Genomic DNA, 25,278 nt, shown 5'->3' on the forward strand with positions numbered 1-25,278 from the left:
TGAAGTTAAGCTGTTTATGGCTCAAAGCAAATTTTCTTCTTAAATTTTCAAATACAAACTTAAATTGATTGATATTGTATTGATATTTATATATATATATTTTTTTGTTCGAAAACTTTTGTTATCTACTGTGCCAAAAAACAATAATAAATAGCAAAGCTACACATGTCCGCGTTCATTCACCGCATGCTGTTGAGAATGATACGCAACAAAGTATGCACTTGGAATCTAACAAAAATAAGCAACTATGAAGTACACACGCACATACAGAAACTAATACATAGACACTATATATACATATATATATGTTTATATAGATATGAATGTGCTTTAAATTGCCAGTGGCAGCAATTTTCAACAGCAGCGTAGCATTTGCACTGCGCTGTGTGTAAACAAATTGATGGACCTATCCCAAAAGGCAAACCGTTGGCCCTTGCGTGTTGCGTATACAACCGAAATTAGTCAGGCGAAAGCACACAAGAATAGCTCGAAGCAAGCATAATAATAATGGAACGGAATTGGTATGCGAAGATACTCGTCGAAGAGCGGGCGAGATGGCGAAATCGTATTGCATAAATAGATACTAGATAGAAGAGAAATGTGGAAATCTCTTGTTGTTGTTGTATATATGTATGTATGTTTGTTGTTTACGAGCGCGCGCAGGAATTAGTCGCCGCGCTAACGGTATACAAGTGTAAGATGATGAAGGCGTCGAAAGTGGCGCAAAGTTATTTGGCAACACAGAGGCGCACACACATATACATACATACATTTTACTATTGGAGCTGCTGAAGTAACGCAATGGCAACATAAATAAAATAAAATAGCCAAAAAGCTAATTCAGTATGTTTATGTACATATGTGTGTGTGTGTGTGTGTGTTGAATAAGAGCAACAAATTGACTGATGTGCTGCTCTTCTATTTATCTATTGCGGCATAGCAATAGCATAGCATATGGCGGTGGAGCTGCTACAAATTGCGCTGAAGTGAGCCAATTTCAGTTGGCGAATTGCAGTCGCGTGTGGCAGTGAAGTGGCAGAGCAGCGAAGTACAGGAATACTAAAAAAATATCAGCAATAAATGTTGTCGCATTTGTCAAGCAAAAATTTGTGAAAAAATGTAATATTTTTATTGTGGCAGCAGTAACAAATACATGTGTGTGTGTGTGGGTGTCACAAAAGACGCAGTGAAAAATCAAGCTAATTTGCTATAAATCACTGATAAGCAATCAGCTAAAATTTATATTGTGCAACACTAGCGTAATTAATTATATAACATTCACTGCACTCCTTTAAGGAAAACACCGTGAAGATATCAAAATAAAGGCGCATAAATCAACGCGGCGCATAATAAACATATAAATTGCGACAAGAAGCCGGTTTGTTAGTGGAAATGTGAAAATCACTCAAAATTCGTTTCCTCTTATGTGACGAAAAATTGAGCGCACTCATATGCTTTCAAAATCTAATGGCTATTCAAAGACTACATATACACATGGTTGCATGTCGAAGTAGCGTGCAATTTGTTGGCAAGTTGCAACTGCAACGCATACATACATACATACATACACAGCGTATATAAATAAATAAATATTTACTTGGCATTTAAACGGTTTGTAGTAGTGCTAAAAGTGTTGGGGGCAACAAATTTGTGGCACTGATGCGCGAGTGAGTGTTGACTTAGCAAATGAGGGCGAGTACATAAATACAGCCATTTTAACTGAATTTGGGAAAAACAGAAAAACTTCTAAACAGAGAAACTTAGGATTTCACTCAAATTAGCTAAAAAATTTGAAAAATACGCAAAGTAAGACTTGCACTATTTGGACTCTATTGAAACCTATAACAAGGATTTCGAAAGATTACTTAAGATATTTATTGTTAATTTTTCGGTTTTCAAATTTCCTTTGACTATTGAGGAGAGCTTGAATACCTGTCGAAACCTGTATATTTAAGCTATCTTTAATGAAAAGTTCTCTAATGAAGTTGAATATCGATTACTAGACATATTTTCATCACTTTTAAGCTTTGAACTTTTGAGCAAAATGGTCGCTAAAAGCAATAAATGGCAAACATTAGACGTGATGTCTTATTAGAACAGCAATCTTCGTTTAAAATAAACCAGATTCTGTAGTCCTGGTCACTTTGACGTGTACTTTCTTTTTGATATTCACAAAAAAAAAATCTGTCTGGTCCAATTTCTGATCTGATAAGCAAAAGTTTTGTCCTTTTAATAGAAAAGTTTAAACCCAAAGACGGACCTTAGAACTGGAATATACATATTACATAAGTGCAACATAAGTTATGAGCAGCCTACGTAAATTTGTTTTTAGAATTTTATTGGAACATGCTGGTCGGACCTAGACTTAGAGCGATTCAAACCCATGATCATTTAGTGTTAGTTAATAAACCAATTTTTTTTTTCAACATATTCCCACTACCTAGTGCTGTTTCAAGTATTTTAAAAATATATTTTATTGAAAACTTCCACAATTGATTTGTACTTGACCAATTGAAGTATAGTATTTGACACAAAAGTGAGCGATTTCACGCCTATTTTCTATTTTCCACTCATTTTATTTCCTTTATTTTTTTAATTATATACCCGAGACACACATGTGGTAAAAATACCATAAACTTATTATGGTATTGTGTTTACTACGTACATTGACACACATCGATTTGTAGTAAACTGAAATATCAACTTTGTTTCACTGACATACATATGGGTAATGGAGAAGCCAATTTTTAACATTACAAAAAAATGGCAAAAAACAGAAGTAGTTGAAATGTATCTTAAAAGCCCGTCACATCATCAAAATAAGTCGATGCATAACCCTGGCGTTTTGAAACAAAAACTTGTGAAATTTTGCACTTAATTTATTTATATTTTAAAACTCATTTTGACAAAATAAATTAAAAAACTTTTGTATATAAGCTCACACCTAGGTTTCTAACCTATTTTTAGCTGTGTTCAGTTAAATACCACAAAAAAATGCTGATATTGTTACCAGCAAAATACTACATTGCTCACATGGTAAAGTGCTGGTATTTGGTGACACACATCTGGTATTCGTACGAACAATAGTATTGTTACTACATGTGTGTCTCGGCTAATAGAGACAGAGGTTTAGTGATAGAACTTTTTAGTCCAATAAATACTCAAAAATTTAGTAAAACTTATTCTCAATAGTCTAATTTAAATCAAATTCACTCATGTATACATACATATGTATATATCTATAGGTACAATTGGGTATAGCATTGCGTATGAGATACGCAAAGAGAGTAAAAAGCGGAAGTCATAATTCGCCGAACTGCTTCTGTGATAAGAAAACAATGTATACATGTGTTTATGCATTTATCCATGTATGTAGTTATCATCTGCAGATTACCAGCATGAACGGAAGAGATGCTGAGGATGTTCTTACTTTAATCTACTACTACAAACAGAGGGACATATCACATACATATGCGATATCACAAGCATTGAAAATATTTAAATTTTTCTCTAACAATACCATCATTAAAAAAATACGAATTTTTTTTATTTATTTTCTTTTGTATTCTTTGTAAGACAGAGACAGTTGTGTTAGTTCTTTCATTCGATTTATTTTTTTATTACCTATAAACGTGCATGTGGTTAATTGGAAAATTGTATCATGTCAGGATTCCAATTGGTTGCACTGAAGCTATCATTATGCTCGTGGTGCTGCCCGGTGTATCTTAACTTAATACCGTTCAACAACGCTTTGTTTAGATTAGAACTTTTGGAACTATGACCCATCAGCTTCAGGGATTGTGTTATTTAACGATTCAGTATTCTCTGAATTCTAGTGATTCCACTGCATCCAGTTTTTCGAGGTGAGACCACAGGGATATAGACACTAGGCTATTTCCCAAAAAGTGATTCAATTCACTCGTTCTAAAAACAGAAACCATTTTGGTTATTCATCATCCACACCTGTATAGTGATGTACCGATACCTGCGATGTTCGCATTAGTTGTACAGTTATTTAGAATTTACGAATCATATGATCTCTTTATTATCATTTCAGTGGGTTAGGACAAGAGCTGATGCGTTTTCTATTACTTGCTGAGACGCCATCGCTGTTAGAAAATATTTTGTTTTGTATGATGTTGAAATTTGTGATGAGCCACATATATATTATTATATTATATGTAAGTAGTCATAGGTCTTATATACATTGAAATTTATCTAACTAGTTTTTCGTTCATTTTCGTATATAGGCCTTTTTTATTTTCGCTGTGCATTACCATATTTTGGTATTTGTTATTTTGGTCGATTGTTTGTTTTGTAGTGCAGGTTTATCTTCAATTTTATCATGCGTAATGCTGTAGATTTATGCAGAGACACATACGTTTTAACTGTAACCCAGTTGCCACTTTAAACAAATTAAATAACAGCAAAATTGCTATGAAAACAGTAATTTTATTTTTTAGTAGCATTTATTTTCTATATAAACACTTAATAACTAATTATAGTAAGTAATTTTAAGTGGTGCAATTAAGCATACAAATAACATTATGACTTCAAGTTTATTTAACATCGAGGGCGGCCCTTCACTCACACGGATATGGCTCATTAGCTAGAAAATTTGCCTAACTCAACTTAACTAAATTGTAATTTTTGAAAAAAAAAAAAAATTTTAAATTTTACCCATGGCAATGTGACAGTTGAGAATTTAAGAAAAATTTTGGTATATTGCTAATAATAAAGTTAATACCGACGACAAGTAATCAATGCTGAAAAGTTAAAAAATATAATTTATTTTCATTAATAACAAGTAAGGAAGGGCTAAGTTCGGGTGTCACCGAACATTTTATACTCTCGCAATTTATTTATTATTTGGCATATATATGGTATAAAGTCCACTGAAAGTTTGAAAACCCTAATATTAAGTATATGAGAGATAGGGGAAGTTATGACACGATTTCACTCATTTTTGGCACGGAAACATATTATTAAAAAAAGAAAGATATTTCCTCCGAATTTCTTCAAAATATCTGAGAGACTTACCTATTTTTTCGGTAAAAAAAAAAAATTTGAAGCACAGAGGTCATCATGTTCGATATATGAGGCCTTGAAAATTTATGGTCCGATTTCGACGATTTTAGAGGGGCGATGCCCCACTAGAAATGTAGTATTTTTGCAAAAATCTGTTTCGATATCTTCACTAGATATCATCATTATATATTGTAAAGAAAACGATTCAGAACGTCTTTAAAGTTCTGGTATATAGGAAGTAGCCGTAGTTGTGAACCGATTTGGCAATTTTAACAACATATCATTGGATTGCAAGGAAAATATTACAAACCAAATTTCATTGAAATTGGTTTCGGAGATATGCTTTTTGACCCAAAAGTGGGCGGAACTACGCCCATTTACAATTTTGTATACCATTTTGAGTGCAGCTCTACTTTATCTTCTTTATAATGAAATTTAAGATTTCTGTTGGTTTTCCTTACTGAATTAAAGCATTTTTAGTAGTTTTCAACGCAATCTTCGTATGGGAGGTGGGTGTTGTTATAATCCGATTTCCTCCATTTTCGGACTATATAAGGAAATGCCTGAAAAAAAACGACTCCTGAGAGTTTCGTTGATATAGCTTTAATAGTTTACGAGATATGTACAAAAAACTTAGTAGAGGGCTGGGTCACGCCCACTTTTCCAAAAAAATTACATTTGCATATGCCTCTTCCTAGAACAAATCTTTGTACCAAATTTTAATTTCATAGCTTAACTTAGCTTAGTTATAGCTCTTTATGTGTTTTCAGTTATTGCCATTTTGTGAGCGTGGCAGTGTTACGATTCCGCCCATCATCGAACATAACCTTCTTATAGTGCCAAGGAACAAGATATCTCAATTTTTACTCAAGTTACGGCTTCCACGGACGGACAGACAGATATCCGTATTTAAACTTTACTCGTCACCCTGATTAATTTGGCATATATAACTTTATATCTAACTCGTTTAGTTTTAGGACTTACAAACAACCGTTATGTGGACAAAACTATTATACTCTCTTTAGCAACTCTTGGTACAAAAATAAATAGTAAATTTTAAATTGTAAAATATTGAACATAAAAAATATTAAAGATATTTAAAAAAAATATTTTATGAAAAACATTACCCGAGTACTGTCATCTAACATATGTAGAAATGCACCACTTTCGCCAGCAATACACCAAGTGTGGCAACCACGTTTATATCTCATCTGAAATGATGTGCGTTCTATTCCACAAATTTTGCATTCTCTCAATTTCGCCGTTTATTTGATTTCATTTGCTTTTATGTAGTGTATGCTCTTGTGGATGCTATTATTTTATGCTGATCGCGAGTAAAAGCTTTTCAAGTTGACGCGCTCTACAAATAAAACCACACACACACACACACTTGCATATATGTACTGTAAATCAATCGTCATTCGGCACGATATACTCATTTATCTTTTATTTATTCCTCTTTCGCAAATATGTACATATGTTTAATTCATGTTTCGCTCACATTTACTTTTAAACGATTTGCCGGCAATAAATAAAATCACAAGTGAGTGCAAAAACAAAAACATAAATATAAAAAAGAAATATCAAAAGATGTCTCGCTGAGAGTAAATAGCAATAAAAAGAAATGTGTGAAGTGCGAAAATAATGTGAAGGCGTGAAAATAGACGATCAATAAGAAATAAAAATAAACAAAAAGCTGCAAAGGGGGTGTAGAATAAAGTGCTCAATACAAATATAAAGTTTTAATAAAACTAAAGAAACGAGTGTAAATAAATAAAGAGAATCGCTCATAAACTTTGCCGAAAATAGCAGCAAAATAAATACAATTTTCTACATATTTAATTGAATAACAATCAGAAGAAAACAACAACAACAAAATGCCGGAAGCTACAACAACTTTCCCCTATGTGTACACACCGGAACCGCCCAAGAAGGCGCCCATCATCAAAGTCTCATGTGGCATCGGCGATACGGATGGATTTCCCGCCTTTGATGTCGACTCGGATACCTATGCGGCCAAAGACGATCCCAAGTGGGGCTTTCTAATCACAGGCGGCGCTGAGTTTCACATGCCGTTGACCGTTTTTCAGGTGAGTTGTTTTTTGTGCTATGACGCATTATCTCGTTGTTGTTGCTTATTTATTTATGTGCATTCATAAATTATGCTTGTGGTTTTATCGCTGCTTGAATGACTTGTGAATGGGGGAGGGAGTGGTGGACGAAAGCGTGTGTGCATTTATCAATGTTCATTTGATATGTTCTTAAACAAGTGGATGTGTGTTTACGCATATTTTTAAATAAAGAAAAATAAGATAAAGCAAGGTAACTGAAGTTGGGTCAGTTACTTATTTCGAAGTCGAAATATATTATACGAGGGCTGCTACATATATATATTTCTGGCCTAATAATGAAAATAGGAATATTTATCAACGAAAATGGTTTTATTGTTTTTCAAAATATTCTCCATCAAGATTATACACTTTTGCATGCGCTCAAACCAATTTTCGAAGCACTTTTTTTGAGCCTTTTTTTGAGCGATTGTCAAATTGTGGGGGATCCAACGAGAACAAACCTTTTTTACGACCAGGTTTTCATGCAATATCGAATGTATGCTGGTGGGAGAAATGCATAGGCATGCCTCTATCTGAAGGTATGTTACATGACGGTCTTGTCTTATCAGTTCCCATACGGAATCGATGTTTTCTGGCACAACGGCTGTTTTTGGACGACCTTCACGGAATTCGTATTTGAGCGAGCGTCGGCCACGATTGAATTCGTTGTACCAGTTTTTCACAGTGCTATAGGATGGTGCTTTATAGCCATACAAAGATTTTAGTTCATCGATGCACTCTTGTCGCGAAAGTTGTGAAAAATTATCGCACGAAAATGTTCACGAGTTAATTCCATTTTTTGGCCGAGATGGATTTTTTAATTCCCTGTAAATAAAACAATTCACGATTAAATGACAAAACGTTCTGAGTGATGTTATGCTAAAAAATGTCAAGCTTTCCAATGGAAATGTCAGATTGCACCTGGCAACACTTAGTGTTGCCTAGGCCAGAAACATATATAGCAGCCCTCGTATATATTTATAAAAAAATTGATAACTAATATAATATAGAAATCTATATATGTATCTATAGACTACCGGTAAGACACTTCTCATGATATATTAGGTTGGCAAATATATCCGCCTTTTTGTCTTTTGAACTTCTCGGCCATGTACAAAGCGCAACAGAGCTCGTATCTGGCAATACTACACATCTTTGAAAGGTCTTGACATAACCCAAGAATTATAGATGACAAGATTACGACAGGCTGAGCGTTCACGACCAACGAATGGGAATAGGCAACAGAAGAATTGTCAAATGGAAAACGGAAATGTGAAACATAGTGAACCAAATTGAATAATGTGCAGATAAAATATCACAATGAACGTAATTCTTAAAATCTTCATTTATAAAATGATCTAATATAATCATGCATATTTAAAATTAAAATTATATGTTTTGTTACAAAAAGTTCGCCATTTTGCCAACTTTTTTGTTGGTTGGAAAAGTAAGAAAAAAATCTTTATAGACGACTTTTTTGTACTATTGTTGTTTAATTCCGCCATTGCGGACTTCTTTTTCAAATTAATACATTTTTCACTTAAAATTTTAAATACTAATTAAGCACAAGCCTTGACTTCAGCTCTTTGTTTTGGTTTTATTGTTTTGTACCACCGTGCAATTTTGTTTTGCACGCGTGTTCGTGGTCGTGAAACTTGTCACTCAACAGGAACTCAAAACTCAAAATAACTAACTGTAAACGCTTGTCGTAATCTTGTCTTCTATCATTCTTGGACATAACCTACAAAACGACGCCATGTATAATTAGTTTGGATATTGCGTTTAACAGTTATAGACGTGTAAACATGGAGTTTACTAACGCCGAAATTCGCGCTATTTTAAAGTATTCCTCCGTTAATGGCAAATCCGCTAGAGAAACTTTTTGTGAGGTTATTCGGGTTTTGGAGGATGGTACTCTATCACTTCGAACTGCGGAGTAATGGTTTCGACGATTCAGTGCGGGTGAAAACGACACCATGGATAAGCCACTCGGCGGAAAACCTGTGACGATGAATACCGATTAAATCAGCAGAAGGGAGTTAGTCACCAAACCATTTAAACAATCTGCAGAAAAAAGCTTGATGTTTTGTGCCGCCATGATATGACGCAAAAGAACCTTCTGACCGAATTAACGCCTGTGATGCTGCTCAAACGGACCACACTCGACCCATTTTTGAAGCGGATGATAACTGGGTAACGAAAAATAGATCACATACAAAAATATTAAGCGAAAACGGTCGTGGTCGAAGACCGGTGAATCTACCCAAACAGTGGCCAAGCCGGGATTGACGGCCAGGAAGGTTTTGCTGTGTGTTTGGTGGGATTGGATGGGAATCATCCGCTATGAGCTGCTTCCATATGGCCAGACGCTTAATTCTACCATCTACTGCGAAGAACTGGATCGCTTGAAACAGGTGATCGACCAGAAGGGATAGTGTTCCACCAGGACTACGCTAGACAACACACTTCGTTGATGACTCGTCAGAAGCTACGGGAGCTCGGATGGAAGGTTTTATCGTATCCACTATATTGCCCGGATATAGCGCCAAGCGATTACCACCTTTTCCTGTCCATGGCGAACGCCCTTGGTGGTGTAAAGTTGAACTCAAAATAGCAAAAAAGCGGAAGTGATCTCCCTTTCCAACCTAATATATAAGAATAATTATTATAAAAGTATCAGTGAATAGTGGGAATAGTATTCGATTAACTTTATGAAATGAATGAGAAGTACCTAAGGTATGGTGAAAAATCGGGTTAGAATAATTTTATATCTACATAAAGTTAGAGATCGCGATGGTTTATTTTTTTAGTTTAATTGATATTTTTGATAAATATATCAATTAATTATAATACCATTTAAAATACTAAGGTCTACTGTCTATCACTGAAGTCTAATTTCGAGAACATTGTCTTTAAATTCAGGAAAGTCACTTTCATTTATAGTTTTACAATCTCATTAAAACTGCCGCCAAACCAACTAGTTAACGTCTTCTAATTTAGATTAATTCATTAAAGAACTGTCTTTTGACACCTAGTACATTAAATAATGAACAAAAATATGGATCTTGATCAAGATCGAGCTTCATTTACTCTACATCTTGAATAATCTTGATCTTACAAAACGACGAAATTTTTCCTACTGTGCATGGTATATATACATACATATTTTTCTAAAAGACATCCAGAAAATCAATATTTGAACACCTATTTTGATTATTCTAAAAACTTTTTAATGTCTTAAAATTGTTCTTGGAGGTATGTTTACTGCCAACCACTCAAGAAAAATGTCTCTTATTATAATTTCGAACGTCACAGAAGGAATAAATAATTTCTGGAAATATTAACCTGTATTTATATTTTATAGCTCTGTATTGTAATATAAGTACACTGGAAATGTTTCTACACTTATGTTAATTTATATGCGCTATAGAAGGCTCTATAGGATAATCCATTATAAATTCCAGAATTTTACGGCATAGTTCAATATTCAATTCAAATACTTACAGAAATATATGTATAATAAAATTATTGAAAAAATAATAAATTTAATCCCAATTTTTTTCTTAAACTCTAAAATATATGTATCTCACACAACAAATATAAGAATTGAAACCGAATTAACAACCAATATTTTTAATCCTCTATATTTACTTAACCCTCTCATGCCCGAATTAAAATGGGCGGAGCTAAAATTCTGTATTCTTGCTCATTAGTTACAGGATGTTGACTACGGACAACAACTAAATTATTATTTTTTAAATAGCTCTCTTATCTTTATTTGTTTATATAGTTCACATGGTTTTAAAATAAAACAATTATTTTTATGTTTTTTAATACTTTTTGTATAACCACTTTTGTATAACTTTGACATTTGACAATTTCACTCTGCGGAGAACGCCTACTGAATGAACATGTACAGCTCATAACAGAAAAAGTAACTGTAAGCTTGCACAACACATAAGTCTACATAATTGAAAAAAAGCTGGTCAAAAAAATTAAATAACGCGAATTAGAAGCCGGTAAGTACCTATGGACAACATTGGGCATGAAAGGGTTAAGACTCATTCCTCAAAAACGCATGCATTAGCCTCATTCGTATCTCATTTTGAGTTTGACATCCTCTAATATAGTATATTTTTGTGCTAAAATAAAATACGTAAAAGTAATTAGTATTGATGTCAAATGTGTATCCATGTCGTATTTTTATTTAAATTTACCCAAAAAACGCTTGCAAAATTTAATGCACCATAAAATATACATTTCAAAACAACAAAGTAACATCAATAATAAATAGCGGCACAGATTACGCTGTTCCCAATTCGCTGAAGTCTCGCGCCAGATGCATCATTTGAAATACATATACATATATTATATGTATGTTTAGGCAAAATAAATATTTACGAGATAATACCCTGTAAGAAATATGTATATATTCAATATTTTTTGTAGAATACATGATGAAGAGATTCTTCAGCATTGGTCGCATAACAAACTATTTGTTTGGCTTTTCTGGGCTTGTCTCTAATCATCCTTCATTAACTCTTAAATCTGTCATACAATAGAAATGACACCATCAAATCATCAGTTCATTTGAAAGTGATGATGAGTGTCTTAATAATAACAATCAGTCCATTTCCCTAAAGGGTATTTAAGTACTCGTATATAAGTATGTGTGTGTATAATATAATTAATGTTTTCTGTTTCTGTATTTATGTATATTTTATAAGCTTGTTAGTGTGTTGGCCAACCACTTGCCGCAAGTCATTCATTATTAGATGAAATGAGATAAATGAGCATAAAACTGTCGGGGAAAACAAAACACAATTTTTTTCAATTGCAAAAGTTTGCAGAAAAGGTAATTAGTCAGAGTTTTGTGTTAATGTAGCAGAGCAAAATTATCCGGCTTTTTACTGTGTTAGTGTTACCAGTTAGTGCAATGAATTGCGATATTATATAAAATTCTATCATAAAAAACAACAGTTTATTGTATTAAATGTATGTTTTATTTTGTATAAAGCTGCAACTGTTTTTTAAATCGCTTCAAGCGTTTAAGCGTTTCGTGTTGTCATACATAAATAAACGCCGAAAGCATATACCGAATGCTAATTACTTATACGCCCTGTTACACATTTGACAATTGATGGCCGTAGGTTTTGTGTTTTTTTAGTTTGTTGGTAATGCTAATAATAATAATGTTTGAATAATACTAAAAGTTTTTATATATTAGTATCCTGTTTGCAGAGCGGATATTAATCGCGGATATTAATAGGTTTTATTTTTCTTGTTTTGAGATGTAAAAAAAATCTATTTATTTAATATTTTTTAAAGCGGTTAGTTTTTCGAAGTCTGATTTTAAAAATATGGCTTCAGTTAGTGAAGAAAGAGATGGTTTTTTAATTTTAATATATAAATTCACTTTATGAAAAATGTTTTGAGAAATGGAAGGTATATCTGCCTTGCTACATTCTCTAAGTTAGTGTCAATTTGAAATCCTAATCTGTGAATAGTTATGGTTAGTTAATGCGATCTGCATTTTAATTTGCTGTTATAGGAGGTCTAACATGAATATTTTTGTTGTTGTGGACTATATATGTAAATTTTAAATTTAAATTTTGGGCCTACTCATTGAAATCATTTCGATCGACAAATTTTACGTCGGAATCAGTGAAACCGTATCAAAAATAAAATTTAAGATCACATTGAATTCACTTACAGACTCGAATAAATACATTCCGCGACTAATAGATGTCGCTAATTAGGAAATCATTGAATCTACAAAATCGAAAATTTTGATCGAAATCTATTCGTGGATGAGTGAGTTGCGGAAATTTAAAAGAAGTAAACCATTTGGAAGTATTTATGTAAAATATTACTGATAACGGATTAAATTATATTTTAAAGGAGTATTATAGAGTTAAGAGACTAACTAACAAAAATAAATTAGAGATAAAAGCGATATAAAGTTGCCCCTTCGAAATAGCGAAGGAATTTACTCAAAGAGCCTCAGGCGAATTAAATATTTTTTTGGAACAAATTTCATAATATGTAGTTAGAGGTCAGTTTAAATTTTTTATGAACAAAGCAAAAAGCACAGACACTTTATCAAATTTTTCGATAATACAGTTCTACGCACTCACTTTGTGGTAAAGCAGTTTATCAACGGAATCAATGGTTGCATGAACCTTTTCGCTCGAAAATCTTTACCGTATCGAATTCACTGCGGATTCAATGATTAGATTAGATGATTAGATTAGACCGGTTGTATGTTCGAATTAGGCATATGTTCGTATTCACTGTACAGTTTCCCTCTGTATAAGAAACCTATAACCAGTATATTAACACGTTGACTGCCAAGGCCATTTTCTGAAAACTGTACAAAAATGACATTTTGATTTTTTCACATTATATTACTAAAAACTCTATTTCTAGATCATTGGTATCATCGAAAATCAAAAATGATGTTCTTTTAAAGAGAAAAAGGACTTACGTGTTATCTCGTAGTTGGCGTCTAGAAAAGAACGCTACGAATTATCTAGTAGTAGGTAGGCACTTCTGTCCAGCCTGTCCAGAGAAGCCAGCCCTTTGTGAAATTTTTTTTTTAAACTACCACAAACAATAACACATTGCTTTATTTATTGTATTTGAATGAATTTTTCCATAAAATTTTTTTTTTAATAAAAAAAAAAGCTCACGGAAGCCAAACCCAAATTTTTTTTTATTTTCCCAGAAGCCATTTATCGATACTGACACTATTATAATACGGTTTTACTCGTAGCTACACAAAAAGTGTTAGTTTTAAGTAGTACGGGATAACTCGTAGTTGGCTTCCTGGAAGGGAAATCATACTACGAGTTATCTCGTAGTTGGCAGTCAACGTGTTAATAAATATAAAATCGGAAACAAACCCTACAGAGTTCGAAAGGTACCGACTATCAAAAAGAGTTATGCTTTTATAACATAATAATAAATATGTACGAGTATGTGAAAAGTGTACAAACAAGGTGAACAAGAATACAAATTTATAGTTTTTTATAAATAATTTATAACAAATATAAAACATACCCGTCAAAATGACGGCTTTCAGTAAAAAAAGATATACAACCAATGCCCTTAAATCTAGTGTTAAAAGGCTTATAATTCCTGATATCTTGAATTTGCTTGATTTTGTATCTTGTTGGTTCTTAAATGTCATCTTTTTAATATTTCAACCTTTTGGTCTGGCGTTTTTTTTTTTTAATCCAAGTATTCGTTATTAAACATTGAAAGAATAAACATTGAATGAAGAGCCACAAAACATCAGGGTATATATTGAGATCTGCTTGTTGACTTGTTTTTACATCATATTACCAAAAACCTTAGGCTACATTTCGAATCATATCAACAGTTGTCACTAGATCATAAGTGGGTAAAATAGCATACGACTATAATCTAAATGTTGTCGCAAAATTTTGTATATGAAGACTAGAAATTATTGAACCGAATGTATCCATTTTAGGCTACATTATTGTCATAAAAGATGTCTTTCGAATTTTCAAAAGAGATACCGATATTTTTGGTAAAAAGTCTGCCATTGGCACAGAGGACTTTATAGGCATCTTGACCTTGAAAAAATATAGTCTGATTTCGATTTTTATTAGGAGACCGGTGCAATAAATTTTCGGCAATATTTTGTACCCATATCTGCATTGAAGTAAATGAACTCTAAATATCTATATGGGGAACCACAGCTAACTTCATATTACTTAAATTTTTTTGATTAATTTGGTATATTCGTTACACCTGTTGATAAGATATGTATGTGGGTGCTTACGTCCACCTGCGCAATATTCATTTCGTAGCACCTGTTCAGGCAGACACCTGTTTTTAAGTGGGAATTCTCTCGAGATAAGATTTTTTCATTTTAATAGAATTGCTGTTGCGATATACATACACAAATATAAACCAATTAGAATACTAAATTATTCAACTGCATTGTTTATAGAAATCATACGAGAATTTTCATGTAAAAATCAATACATTTCTGCTTAACCGCCAATCTAAATAAATTTTAAATATTTATCTTGCTTTGTGCCTAACACTGGTTGCCAAAAAAAATATTAGTCGTCAAACCAAACATCCGCTATTACGGCCAAATTACGCTGTGTCTTTGTATTTGTTTGTGTACATAGTTGGGGCAAATTTGCAGCGCACGACAGCCGTCAACTGCCAAGCAAACAAAAGGGCGTTGTGGGCATGGTTTGGCGGAAAGTAGGTTGTACATATTATTTTATATTTAATACTGCATACGTCAGAGCGACGCACGAGCTGCGCAATAAGCGCCAGAATAATTGAAGATGGCAAGCAGAAGACAAAACAAGAAAATTTTACTTGAAGTACATATGAGCATTGTGTGTTTTTTTGTTTGAAAATATATATGTATATATGTACTCGTGCCATTTCAACTTGCTAACCAAAAAAAAATTTTTGAGCTCAATATTGTGCATTTCAAAAATTGTGTGTGCTCATTGCTGTGTTGAACGTTTCATTGAAAGCATTACTTGTACGTGCGTATTCGCCGGGAGCTGGTTGGTTAAAATATAAATATCACACACTCGTTTGCACTTGCATAAGACGATTTTTTAGTGGTTGAAAAAATCCAAAAGTTATTTTAAAAAATATATTTAAATGTGATTTTGTGGCATTACTTGCAACTTCAACTGACACACATCTTGTTGCAACTGCATTGCTGTTATTTTTCTAGGTGACGCCAGACGGTTTAGCAGACAAAGGTGGCATCCGTTTGGGTGATATTATACTAGAGATTAACGAAGAAGACGCCACTGAGCTGACACTCACACAGGCGCATGAGAAGATTGCAGTTTGTGGCAAGAAAATCCATTTCCTTGTAAAGAAGTGAGTCGCTTTCTACTACTGTTGTTGTTTTTGTTTTGTTGCATTAAAGTTGGTGTATATCATTTCCGTTGCATATAAAAAACGCAATACTCTGCCTTCTGTACTTTGCAGCATGGAGGAAGATCAAGATTTCGAGTTGGGTGAGGAAAAGTCCATTGTGTTGCGTGTGCCCAAACCCGCGCCACCGCCAAAGGGTGAGTATAACAAAAAAAAAAAAAGAGATGGCTGTTTCACTGCCAGTTGTGGCATGCCACCATTTGTGTGTTGTTGTTTTTGTATTGCATGCACTTAATACCCATTTCCCTACACTTAGTGGCATGTGGTTTATACGCTTGCATTTGCATGCATCCAGCGTATATTTAATCTCAGTTCCGGCTTTTTCTTCATACCTTACCTTTGCACGCATATTCTTTTGAAACCACTTTTTGTTTTTGTTGCTCTTTCTTTCTGCTTCTCGGCTTCATACTCATACTTACTAACGCCGTTTTCTTGGTTTATCAATTCTTTTCGTTTCTCTTTATTTTCTGTAGAGTTCACCCCAACCCCATTGCTAGGCTCCCGCCATTGGCATCCCATCATGTGGATCGATCCACCCGAGCCACCGAAACCGAAGAAAAAGAAAACCAAAACCGTTAACGATGAGGAGGGTAATGAAGTTATCATTGAATTGAGTGAGGATGAATCCTCAGAGGATGAAGAGGAAAAGGTGATTTGCACTAATGCACTGCGAAACATCATTCGATATGATAATTTTATCCTTTCCATGCTATAGTCCTTTCCTTTTTCCCCCACTCACTACTATTCCATTCTACTACCGCTAATTGACACGCCGACGGACGCGTGCACACACATTCATACATAATTGACGAGTTGCGTCACAAGCAAAATTTGATAAGCGCCATTTGTAACTGTGTCAACATACATATTTACACTGTACTATATATAGGCACTTACACGCAGACATACTTACAAAGAGAGATTCAAAGCAAAGTAAGATAGTAGGAAAGGTCATATCTTTGCAGTAGTAGTATCATATTGCGGTCAAAGTTCGCTTTTAGCTTAGAAAATTGGTGAGATGTGGAATGAAGCAATTTTTGAAAGTACATCAAAATAGAGATGATCATAAATTGAATGATTAATTATACAAAGAACATAAATTATTTGTGTGAATTTTGAAAAAAAAAACCTCTATTATGAATTATCAGTATTTTAGGCCTTTGCTTCCGTTTCAAAAACGATTTACTATCGATGTCGATTTGCATTGTCATTGTTTGCTATTTATTCAGATCTTTCTTGAGCACCGGGTCATTACGGAATCGCGGCGAATTGCACCTCGTGATGCAACTTTATCTCCATTTCATCAGTCCTTTTGCGTTACAAACTAGATAACGACCTTTTGTGAGGTCGGTAAACCTTAGTCAATAACCAGCTCATATGTGGCTGAGAGAGTTTTTTGGCTCAGATTGGAATGCTGAAGGTCTACAGAACTACTTGCTTTTTGCAAGGTTCATCTTGCCGCGATTTGCAGGCGCTCTTACAAGACATTGTCGAATTGTGTTTAGGTTAAAATAGCTCTCGGACGTTGCCGAAGTCTCTTCGTAGCTCTGAGATCCCCGCTTTCAGCCGAGTCAAGGTTTGAATTATAGCGAATCGGAGAACCTAATTTAATGATTTAGTAAGTCAAAATTTTTCTAGGATTAATCTCGAACAAATTGTATAGTGGTTGTGGATCCACTTCCCTTAGCGAATTTTAGCAATGATCAGTTTAGACAGATGAATTTAATGATAGACAAGTAAGGAAGGGCTAAGTTCGGTTGTGACCGAATATTTTATACTCTCGCAATTTATTTATTTATTTTATTAATATTATATAATACACCATTTGACCCACATATTCGTCATATATGTATATGGTATAAAGTTCATTGAAAATTGGAAATCCTAATATTAGGTTAGAACCACCCAGGTGCGCATGTTCGATATATGGGGTCGATTTCGACGATTTTTAGAAAGAGGCTGTCCCATTATAAATGCAGTATTTATGCAAAGTTATGTTCTGATATCTTCACTAGAGCTTACTTAACTTATTGTATAGTAAACTATTCAGATGAACTTCAAAGTTCTGGTATATAGGAAGTAGACGTGGTTGTGAACCGATTTGACCTATTTTCATATCATTGGGATCCAAGGAAAATATTACATACCAAGTTTCATTGATATTGGTCGAATAGTTTCGGAGATTTAAAATTTTGTATACCAATTTGTGTGGAGGCCTTCTGTACCTTCTTTGTAATGAAATTTAAGGTTTCAGGTGGTTCCCTTACTGAATGAAAGCATTCTTAGTAGTTTTCAACATAACCTTTGTATGGAAGGTGGGTGTGGTTATAATACGATTTCCTCCAAGTTTGGACTGTATAAAGTAGTACCTAAAAGAAATGACTCCTGATGGTTTCGTTGCTATAGCTTTATTAGTTTACGAGTTAGCATATGTACAAACAACTTAGTAGGGGCGGAGCCACGCCCAGTTCCCCAAAAAATTACATTCAAATATGCCCTTCATAGTGCGTTCCTTTGTACCAAATTTTACTTTCATAGCTTTATTTATGGTGCTTTATGTGTTATCGGTTTTCGCCATATTGTGGGCGTGGCAGTGACCCGATTTTTTTGGGTGTTACAAACAACCGTTATTTTTCTAGGATTTTAAGTTTGTTGCGAGAGTATAAAAAAAGGGATTGAAGGATTCAAGCCTATAATGAAACTGGCCCTGTGTTTGCTCACCTTATTAGCTAAAATGTGAAGGCTAAATTTTTGTTAGTGATCATAAAAAGTAGTATAAAGTAAATGACAAAGCGTTCTTAAAGATATGTGTGTAATCATATAAACAAATACGTTCTGGATGCTATAATATGAGAAAGTTTGTTTTGATTTATTCAATTTTCCTTCAAATGAAATTTCTAAAATATTACTTAGAATTTAGAGAATTTATTATTCAGTTCATGAATAGATTAAGCCAAAAAAATTTAGTATTAGACTTTGGAGCTTCGTTTGTGGGTATTATTATTTAATATAATTTTTTTATTCATCTTAAGTTCTAAAACATGTACAAAGCAAAACAACTTTCCTTAAAAATTATTTTTCTCACACAAAACACTAAATGCAAAAACAGTTTGTTTACAAGCTGAATAATTTTTATTTAAAGTGCATTTTTGGCAAAAGACAAGCTTAAGCGAATAAAATCAATAAAAAAGCACCAGCATATAAACACCTCAAACTGTTAAGATGTCGTTAACACCGTAAAGTGCCTTGACATTAAAACGCACCATCCAATCCCTAACAAAATTTAACACGCCACCCACAGCAAGCACCTACTAATGCATATTACACTTTACGACTATCACACCGTTAACTGTACAATAAGATATTAAAAAAAAAAAGAAAAATAAACCAAAATTCTCTCTTCACAACCCGCGCTGCCGCCAATTTGTTGCTGCCGCTGTTGCCACCGCCGCCACTGCTACATTAATCCATGCTTTGTTATACCCCATCAAAACCAAACCACCATGTGACGTCAAAATGCTTACTGCCATTCGTAACGACTACCTACTTCAATCCAACCGCAGGAGTTGCCACACCATCGCATCATACGCAATATACGCCGCTTCTTCGCTGAGGTGGGCGAAAATCATGAGCTGCGAGAGCGTACCATTGAGGACATGCTGCTGGCGTTGCCCACAGCTTCGCGCTCGATGAAGCCCACCACGCAACAGAGGGAGGAGCCCAGAGGTCGGCGCAATGTCAATGTGTCGAACGCCAAGCGGCGCGGCGGCCGCCAAACGGGTCGTAGGAATGGACGCAAAACGGCAAAGGACTCGGATGATGAGGATACGGACGTAGACGAAGATGAAGATGAATATGATAATGATGATGATTAGGATTAGCTTGGCAAAAGGGGGATGAGCTTGCAAAGAGATATTATTGCGTTTTGAACATTTTGTCCGCTTTATAAATCATAATATGAAATTATAATTAATTAAAATAAATTTTTTGCTGATAACCAACCAAGAAGGACAACTAATTATTGTAAATAGTGCTGTAGAAGAGAAGGATTTGCGCACAGTAAAGGAAAATGTTTTGTATACTTTATATTTCGAATATATAAATATGTTTTTGAATGTGCGTGAGTTGTAAATATGTTTTATTCGAGATTCTCGATTGTAAAAACCCCTTTTTCAACTCTTATAATTAGTTTGCATGCATTTTATGGTTCATTTTATTTATTACTAATATTTACTATTGATTTGATTAGTAAAGAAGGAAAAACTCAAATTATCAAGTATTTTCGCTTCTCTGCCTTTACTCCAAACGGAATTCCTGTCTCAGCAGTTAGCCCCATAAAACTCGATAGAATCAACATTTTTGTTTAATAAATTATAATGAATAATTATTTTAGAAAAAATGTCTATAACTAACATATTTTTTATATTTCTGAAGAAATCTGAGTAAAACTCGTTTTTAAAGAAAAAGTGGTCTTCGTTTTAAAATAAATTATTCGAGAATTTGTACCAGTCGCTAGTCGGCATTGTATCTCTTACCAGTATTCGACTCGCCCTTTCTTTGCTCGCTTTCTTTTCGCAATGCTCTCTTGTCGAAAACTGTGCATGAAAAAAAAACAACAAAGTTAGCGATCTCATTAAAGTGGTCTAATCGCTATCTTTATGATACCATATTTTATTTTACACATTTTGAACCAGTTTTACTATTGGCATAATTCATAACTTAAGGGGTCTAGTCCCTTAAACCTGATTTTTGCCACCTCCCAAAACAGCACATAACTCCGTTATTTTTCAATATTTTTGTAAATCAAAAAATTTTAACATGTACCTCAAAATATATCTTATTATGTCCAAAAAAACATCGAAACATTCTATCGAGACGTTCTTTAAAAAAAAAAATCAAGAAAATAGCTTAATTTTTGGAATGTAGTGAGCATATACATAGCATATAGATAGATATTGGTTAATTAATAATATGAATTGCCTATATTTGAATATCGTATAGGATTTAATATAGGAATTAAGATGAAAACAGAGATAAACCTAAAAATTTACCAAACCGGTTAATTGAACAATTCGTTCTGTTAATTGAACAGTTTGTTCAATTACATGAAATACGCTTAATTGGACCGCCTGACAAATTAAGGAGTTAAGTGGGTTTCAAAATTTTAAAATTTAGAAAAATATTTGGTTTGACTTATTAAAAAGTACAATATGTTTAAAATATTACCCAAAAATATCAAATCAATCCGAGGAAAATTTTTAAGAGAAAGACCATTTGTAAATTCCGCCCATCAGGTCACGTCAATTATAATATAAAAATTTAAACTATTTTACTTCGAAACTAAAAAAAAAACGAAAACCGGAAAAAATAAGAAGAAAATTATATTCGATGACATATATTTTGAACTAATTTAGCGGGAAAATCAATTAACCGGGTTCAAGTATTCAAAGAAATTTACGTGTGCTTATATGAATTTATATATATTTTTTTTGTCCGATCACGTGTTTCAATTAACAGGGGAAACCAATTAATCCTAGGTTAAATTAAACGAAAAGTACTGTTTCTGTCATAATAAGAACTTATTTTAGAACTGTTTTTCACATGAATACTAATATGACTACATTTGTGCTTTTAAGACAAGACCCACACAACAATGAGTTGTAAAAAATGGATATGGTCACAAAAATGTAAACAAATTTCATAACTATAAATTCAATGAAAGTCCACAAATCTTTCAATTTGCCTATTTTTCTACTTTCGCCATGATTTCATAGTAAATGGTGTGTACCACTTCCGACTAACATTAAAAAGTTTGCCTTATAACAGTAGGCAATGCCAAAAATACCGCGGGTGGTATAGTAGTTGCCATATTATTGTCAATATTTATGGTGGCATAGTTTTTCAATTTGGCAAAGAGGATTTAAGAATTATTGAACATAAAAATGAGAGTAGACAATTTTTGATTAATAAAAATATTTAGAGAAAGATTTTTTAATACCAATTTATACCCATTTTTATTATTATGACCCTAATATTATTTAAAATATTAGTAATAATATTAATTTTTATATTTATTAAAACTATTCATATTTATTTCTATTATTAATAACAGTTAACTTTTTATTGCCATAATAACTTTTCTCTTCCATTTCATATCCAATTGCATATGCTCTCGTTCTCTCGTCATTTATATGTTTTCTTCATCACTTATTAATTTCCGTTTAATATTTAATTTCCATAAAATTTCTCCACCCACTGTACGATAAATAGTGAAATCGGCCGCTTCGATAGAGGCTCGCCTACGCGAGATGCAACGTAAATTATCGGAAATTGCGGAAATACCGAAGATACTCTCCTCCACACTGGCGACCGTTTCGCAAACATTTGAGAAATTAAATCCGAGTGACTTGCAGCAACACCGCAAGCATTCCTACGATGAGGATGCAGTGGATTACGAGCTAAGTGGCGCCACCGCCGAACAGCGTCTCAAGTTGAAGGCCAAAGGCAAAGCAAATGCCAAAACCGGTGAGCCATACGGCGGTGCGAAAGTGTACTTGGCAAAAGACGCGACGCCGGAATCGGATTATGCATCGGAAGGCAATTATGAATCAAATGAAGCAGACACGGATGACGATTATGATGGCGGCGATGGCGATGGAAATGATGATGATGAAAATGCTTATGAGAGCAAAGCAGCTGATTTTGAGGACGATGAAAGTGAGGCGTGTAATTATATTTCACGTGCCGGCGCTCTTGCAGGAACAGACGTTGGCAATGAGTTGGAAGCCGCCACACCATATTCATATGTAACACGAATGAGGCCGGCCAAGTCAAGTCAGCCGCTGCGAAAGCAATACAAACAACAACAACATGACAATGTCAATGCCGACGCTGCTGTTATTGTAGCTGGCAATAATGTTGGTAACATGACGGCGACGGATTATGAGGCTCAGCATTATGACGATGATGACGACGAGGATTCTGACGAAGATGTTGTGACTGCGAGACTCGCTGATGACGACTCAGCTAGTGATGATGAAACAGACGACGTTGATGTTGCCGGCAATGGTGATGACGATGACTACGGCGACGACGACGGTGACGATGACGCTGACGCTGATTTCTTAACTGCCACCTATACCTGGAATTTGCACAAAATATCCCAGCTACAATTGAATGATGAAAAACAATCGGGCGACAAAAGCAATTTATACGAGAAGGCGCAAATTGACACGGATGACACGGACGAGGAGAAGCCAAATAAGAAAGCGCGTTGGTGCCATGCTGACGATGAATTGCAAAAGGAAAAACATTTGCACTGCCTTGATGACGAGGATGATAAGGAAACGAAGGTAAGGAAGTGACGTCTGTTATTTTATAAATATTTGTGTGCATATTTTTGTGATTTGTATGGCATTTCATGTGAAAGGTGCGATGAAAGCCATTAAGCAGGGAGCTCTTAAAATGGTTAATCTTGGAAGTGAGTGTGCGCTGTCAAAAGTGAAGCGTTGCGTCATAAAGTTTGTGGTTGAAAATTACTTTTAATTACCTAATGGTATGGCAGGGTCTGAGATGAGCTTGATTATCTGTGATGATTTATTATAAATTATTATTTATTTTTAATTTTATTACTTCATTTTGATCAATATATTTTTATGAATCAAAGTTTTTTATTACAAATTGTTCAGGTGTAGGGGTTGTTCAGTGTAGGTTTTATAAGAGGTTGTGACCTAATATGGTTCTTTGGTTCAACTTCTTGTTGCGAATTTAGTCCATAATGAAGATGGAAGAGTTTCTAAAAGGCATCCGAGAATCACTTCAAGACTAAATTCGTAAAAATCAACACAATTCTAGGAAATTCTGATAAAGTAATATATTGCTATCCGAAATAACACTAAAATCTACTATTCGTCGAAACGAAAGGTTATGTCCACTTGAATCATTGATTGGGAAGTAAATGTATAGTCTTTTGATGTCAATGGTAGCGCCAGTATTGGAAAATATATCCAAAGTCATGGATCTGTTCCTTTGGCGGTCGGTTCTATATAACCGGAACAGACTCGGTTTTCTATCCTAACAAGAATTGTCCACTCGGCAGTACTCCTAAAAATTGTCGGGAAATGTTTTCTAATGTTACAAAAACAATAAAATAGGATCTACAGTTCATCTGTGCTTTTAAGAATCCGTTCAGTTAGTCTACAACTTGTACATATGAGTTATCCAAAAGTTAGGTTAGTTCCACCATTCATTGTTAAAGAACATTTGAACTATTTTGATGAGTCTATTTTATTGTTGAAATCGTATTCACTCAATTTTAAAATATTGCAAAGTTTCTCTTGGTATTGGAATACATGTAAATTTTCTTCTTAATCTTCCATTTCAGTTTTCTGATAAATTGGAACGCTCCTGGCCCTGGGCAGATCGTGAGAAAATTATTTACAAGTAAGTAGTTTTAATATATTGTATACTAACTAGCGACCGCCACTATTTAACTGGTTTTAAATTGAAGAAAATATTAAAATACTTGGACAAACAAAGTCTTCATAGATCTGTATAACAATACCAGTATCGTATATTAATCCACCCTAATATTTATTTAAAGTGTATTTAAGCATTTCTCACATTTTATCAACTACCCATATCTGTTTATGGATTTAATATATGCCATAATAATAATTTTTCCCTTTCGCCAGTCGAAAGCACATAAACTTAGCCCACCGAATGCTATTCACAAACGCTTTCCATCTTCATTCGCAGGCAATCAACTTGTCACCTGGTACGTCGACGTCCTTTGGGTTTGGTTGAGCAACGCATCAAATTGCTGGCCAAACAGAATCTCAGCGACAGCTTAGAACGACAGCTGCACTGAAATTGAATCATCGCATGAAAAGGTTATTGGCAAAAGTTGCATTGACATTGCGGAATTGGCTTGATATGCCATGTGAACTGCCATTTTTAATAAATATACTGCTAGTCAAATTACATACATACACATATTGTTTATATATTCCTTATAGTTATCGAAAAGAAAGTGTCATATTAAATCGTTATTTAGCTATATTAGCGCCCATTTGCATATTTCATTTTGAATAAAGCGTTGTTTTTAAAAGCTTTTGGGAATTTAATTTCTAGTGTGGAAGTGAAGGTGGTGTATATATACATATATGTTTGTATTTAATATATTTCGAAT

At 34.0% G+C, this 25,278-nt stretch overlaps 1 protein-coding gene across 8 annotated transcripts; it reads left to right on the forward strand.

Moving 5' to 3' along the window:
* Positions 1-934: 934 nt before the first annotated feature.
* LOC114804312 (protein PFC0760c) lies at positions 935-25,189 on the forward strand. 8 transcript variants are annotated; one of them, XM_054233696.1, is made up of 7 exons: positions 935-1,048; positions 6,573-7,118; positions 15,880-16,031; positions 16,143-16,225; positions 22,359-23,440; positions 24,472-24,530; positions 24,846-25,183. In XM_054233696.1, the coding sequence occupies exons 2-7, from the start codon at positions 6,906-6,908 to the stop codon at positions 24,955-24,957; spliced, it is 1,701 nt and encodes a 566-aa protein (XP_054089671.1). In that variant the 5' UTR covers positions 935-1,048; positions 6,573-6,905; the 3' UTR covers positions 24,958-25,183. The 8 variants fall into 8 exon arrangements, with proteins under 8 accessions (XP_054089671.1, XP_054089669.1, XP_054089668.1 ...); XM_054233694.1 differs by having other exon boundaries at positions 938-1,155; XM_054233693.1 differs by having other exon boundaries at positions 938-1,119.
* Positions 25,190-25,278: the final 89 nt, after the last annotated feature.

The sequence above is a fragment of the Zeugodacus cucurbitae genome, chromosome 6, assembly GCF_028554725.1.
Source record: "Zeugodacus cucurbitae isolate PBARC_wt_2022May chromosome 6, idZeuCucr1.2, whole genome shotgun sequence".
Lineage (NCBI taxonomy): Eukaryota > Metazoa > Arthropoda > Insecta > Diptera > Tephritidae > Zeugodacus > Zeugodacus cucurbitae.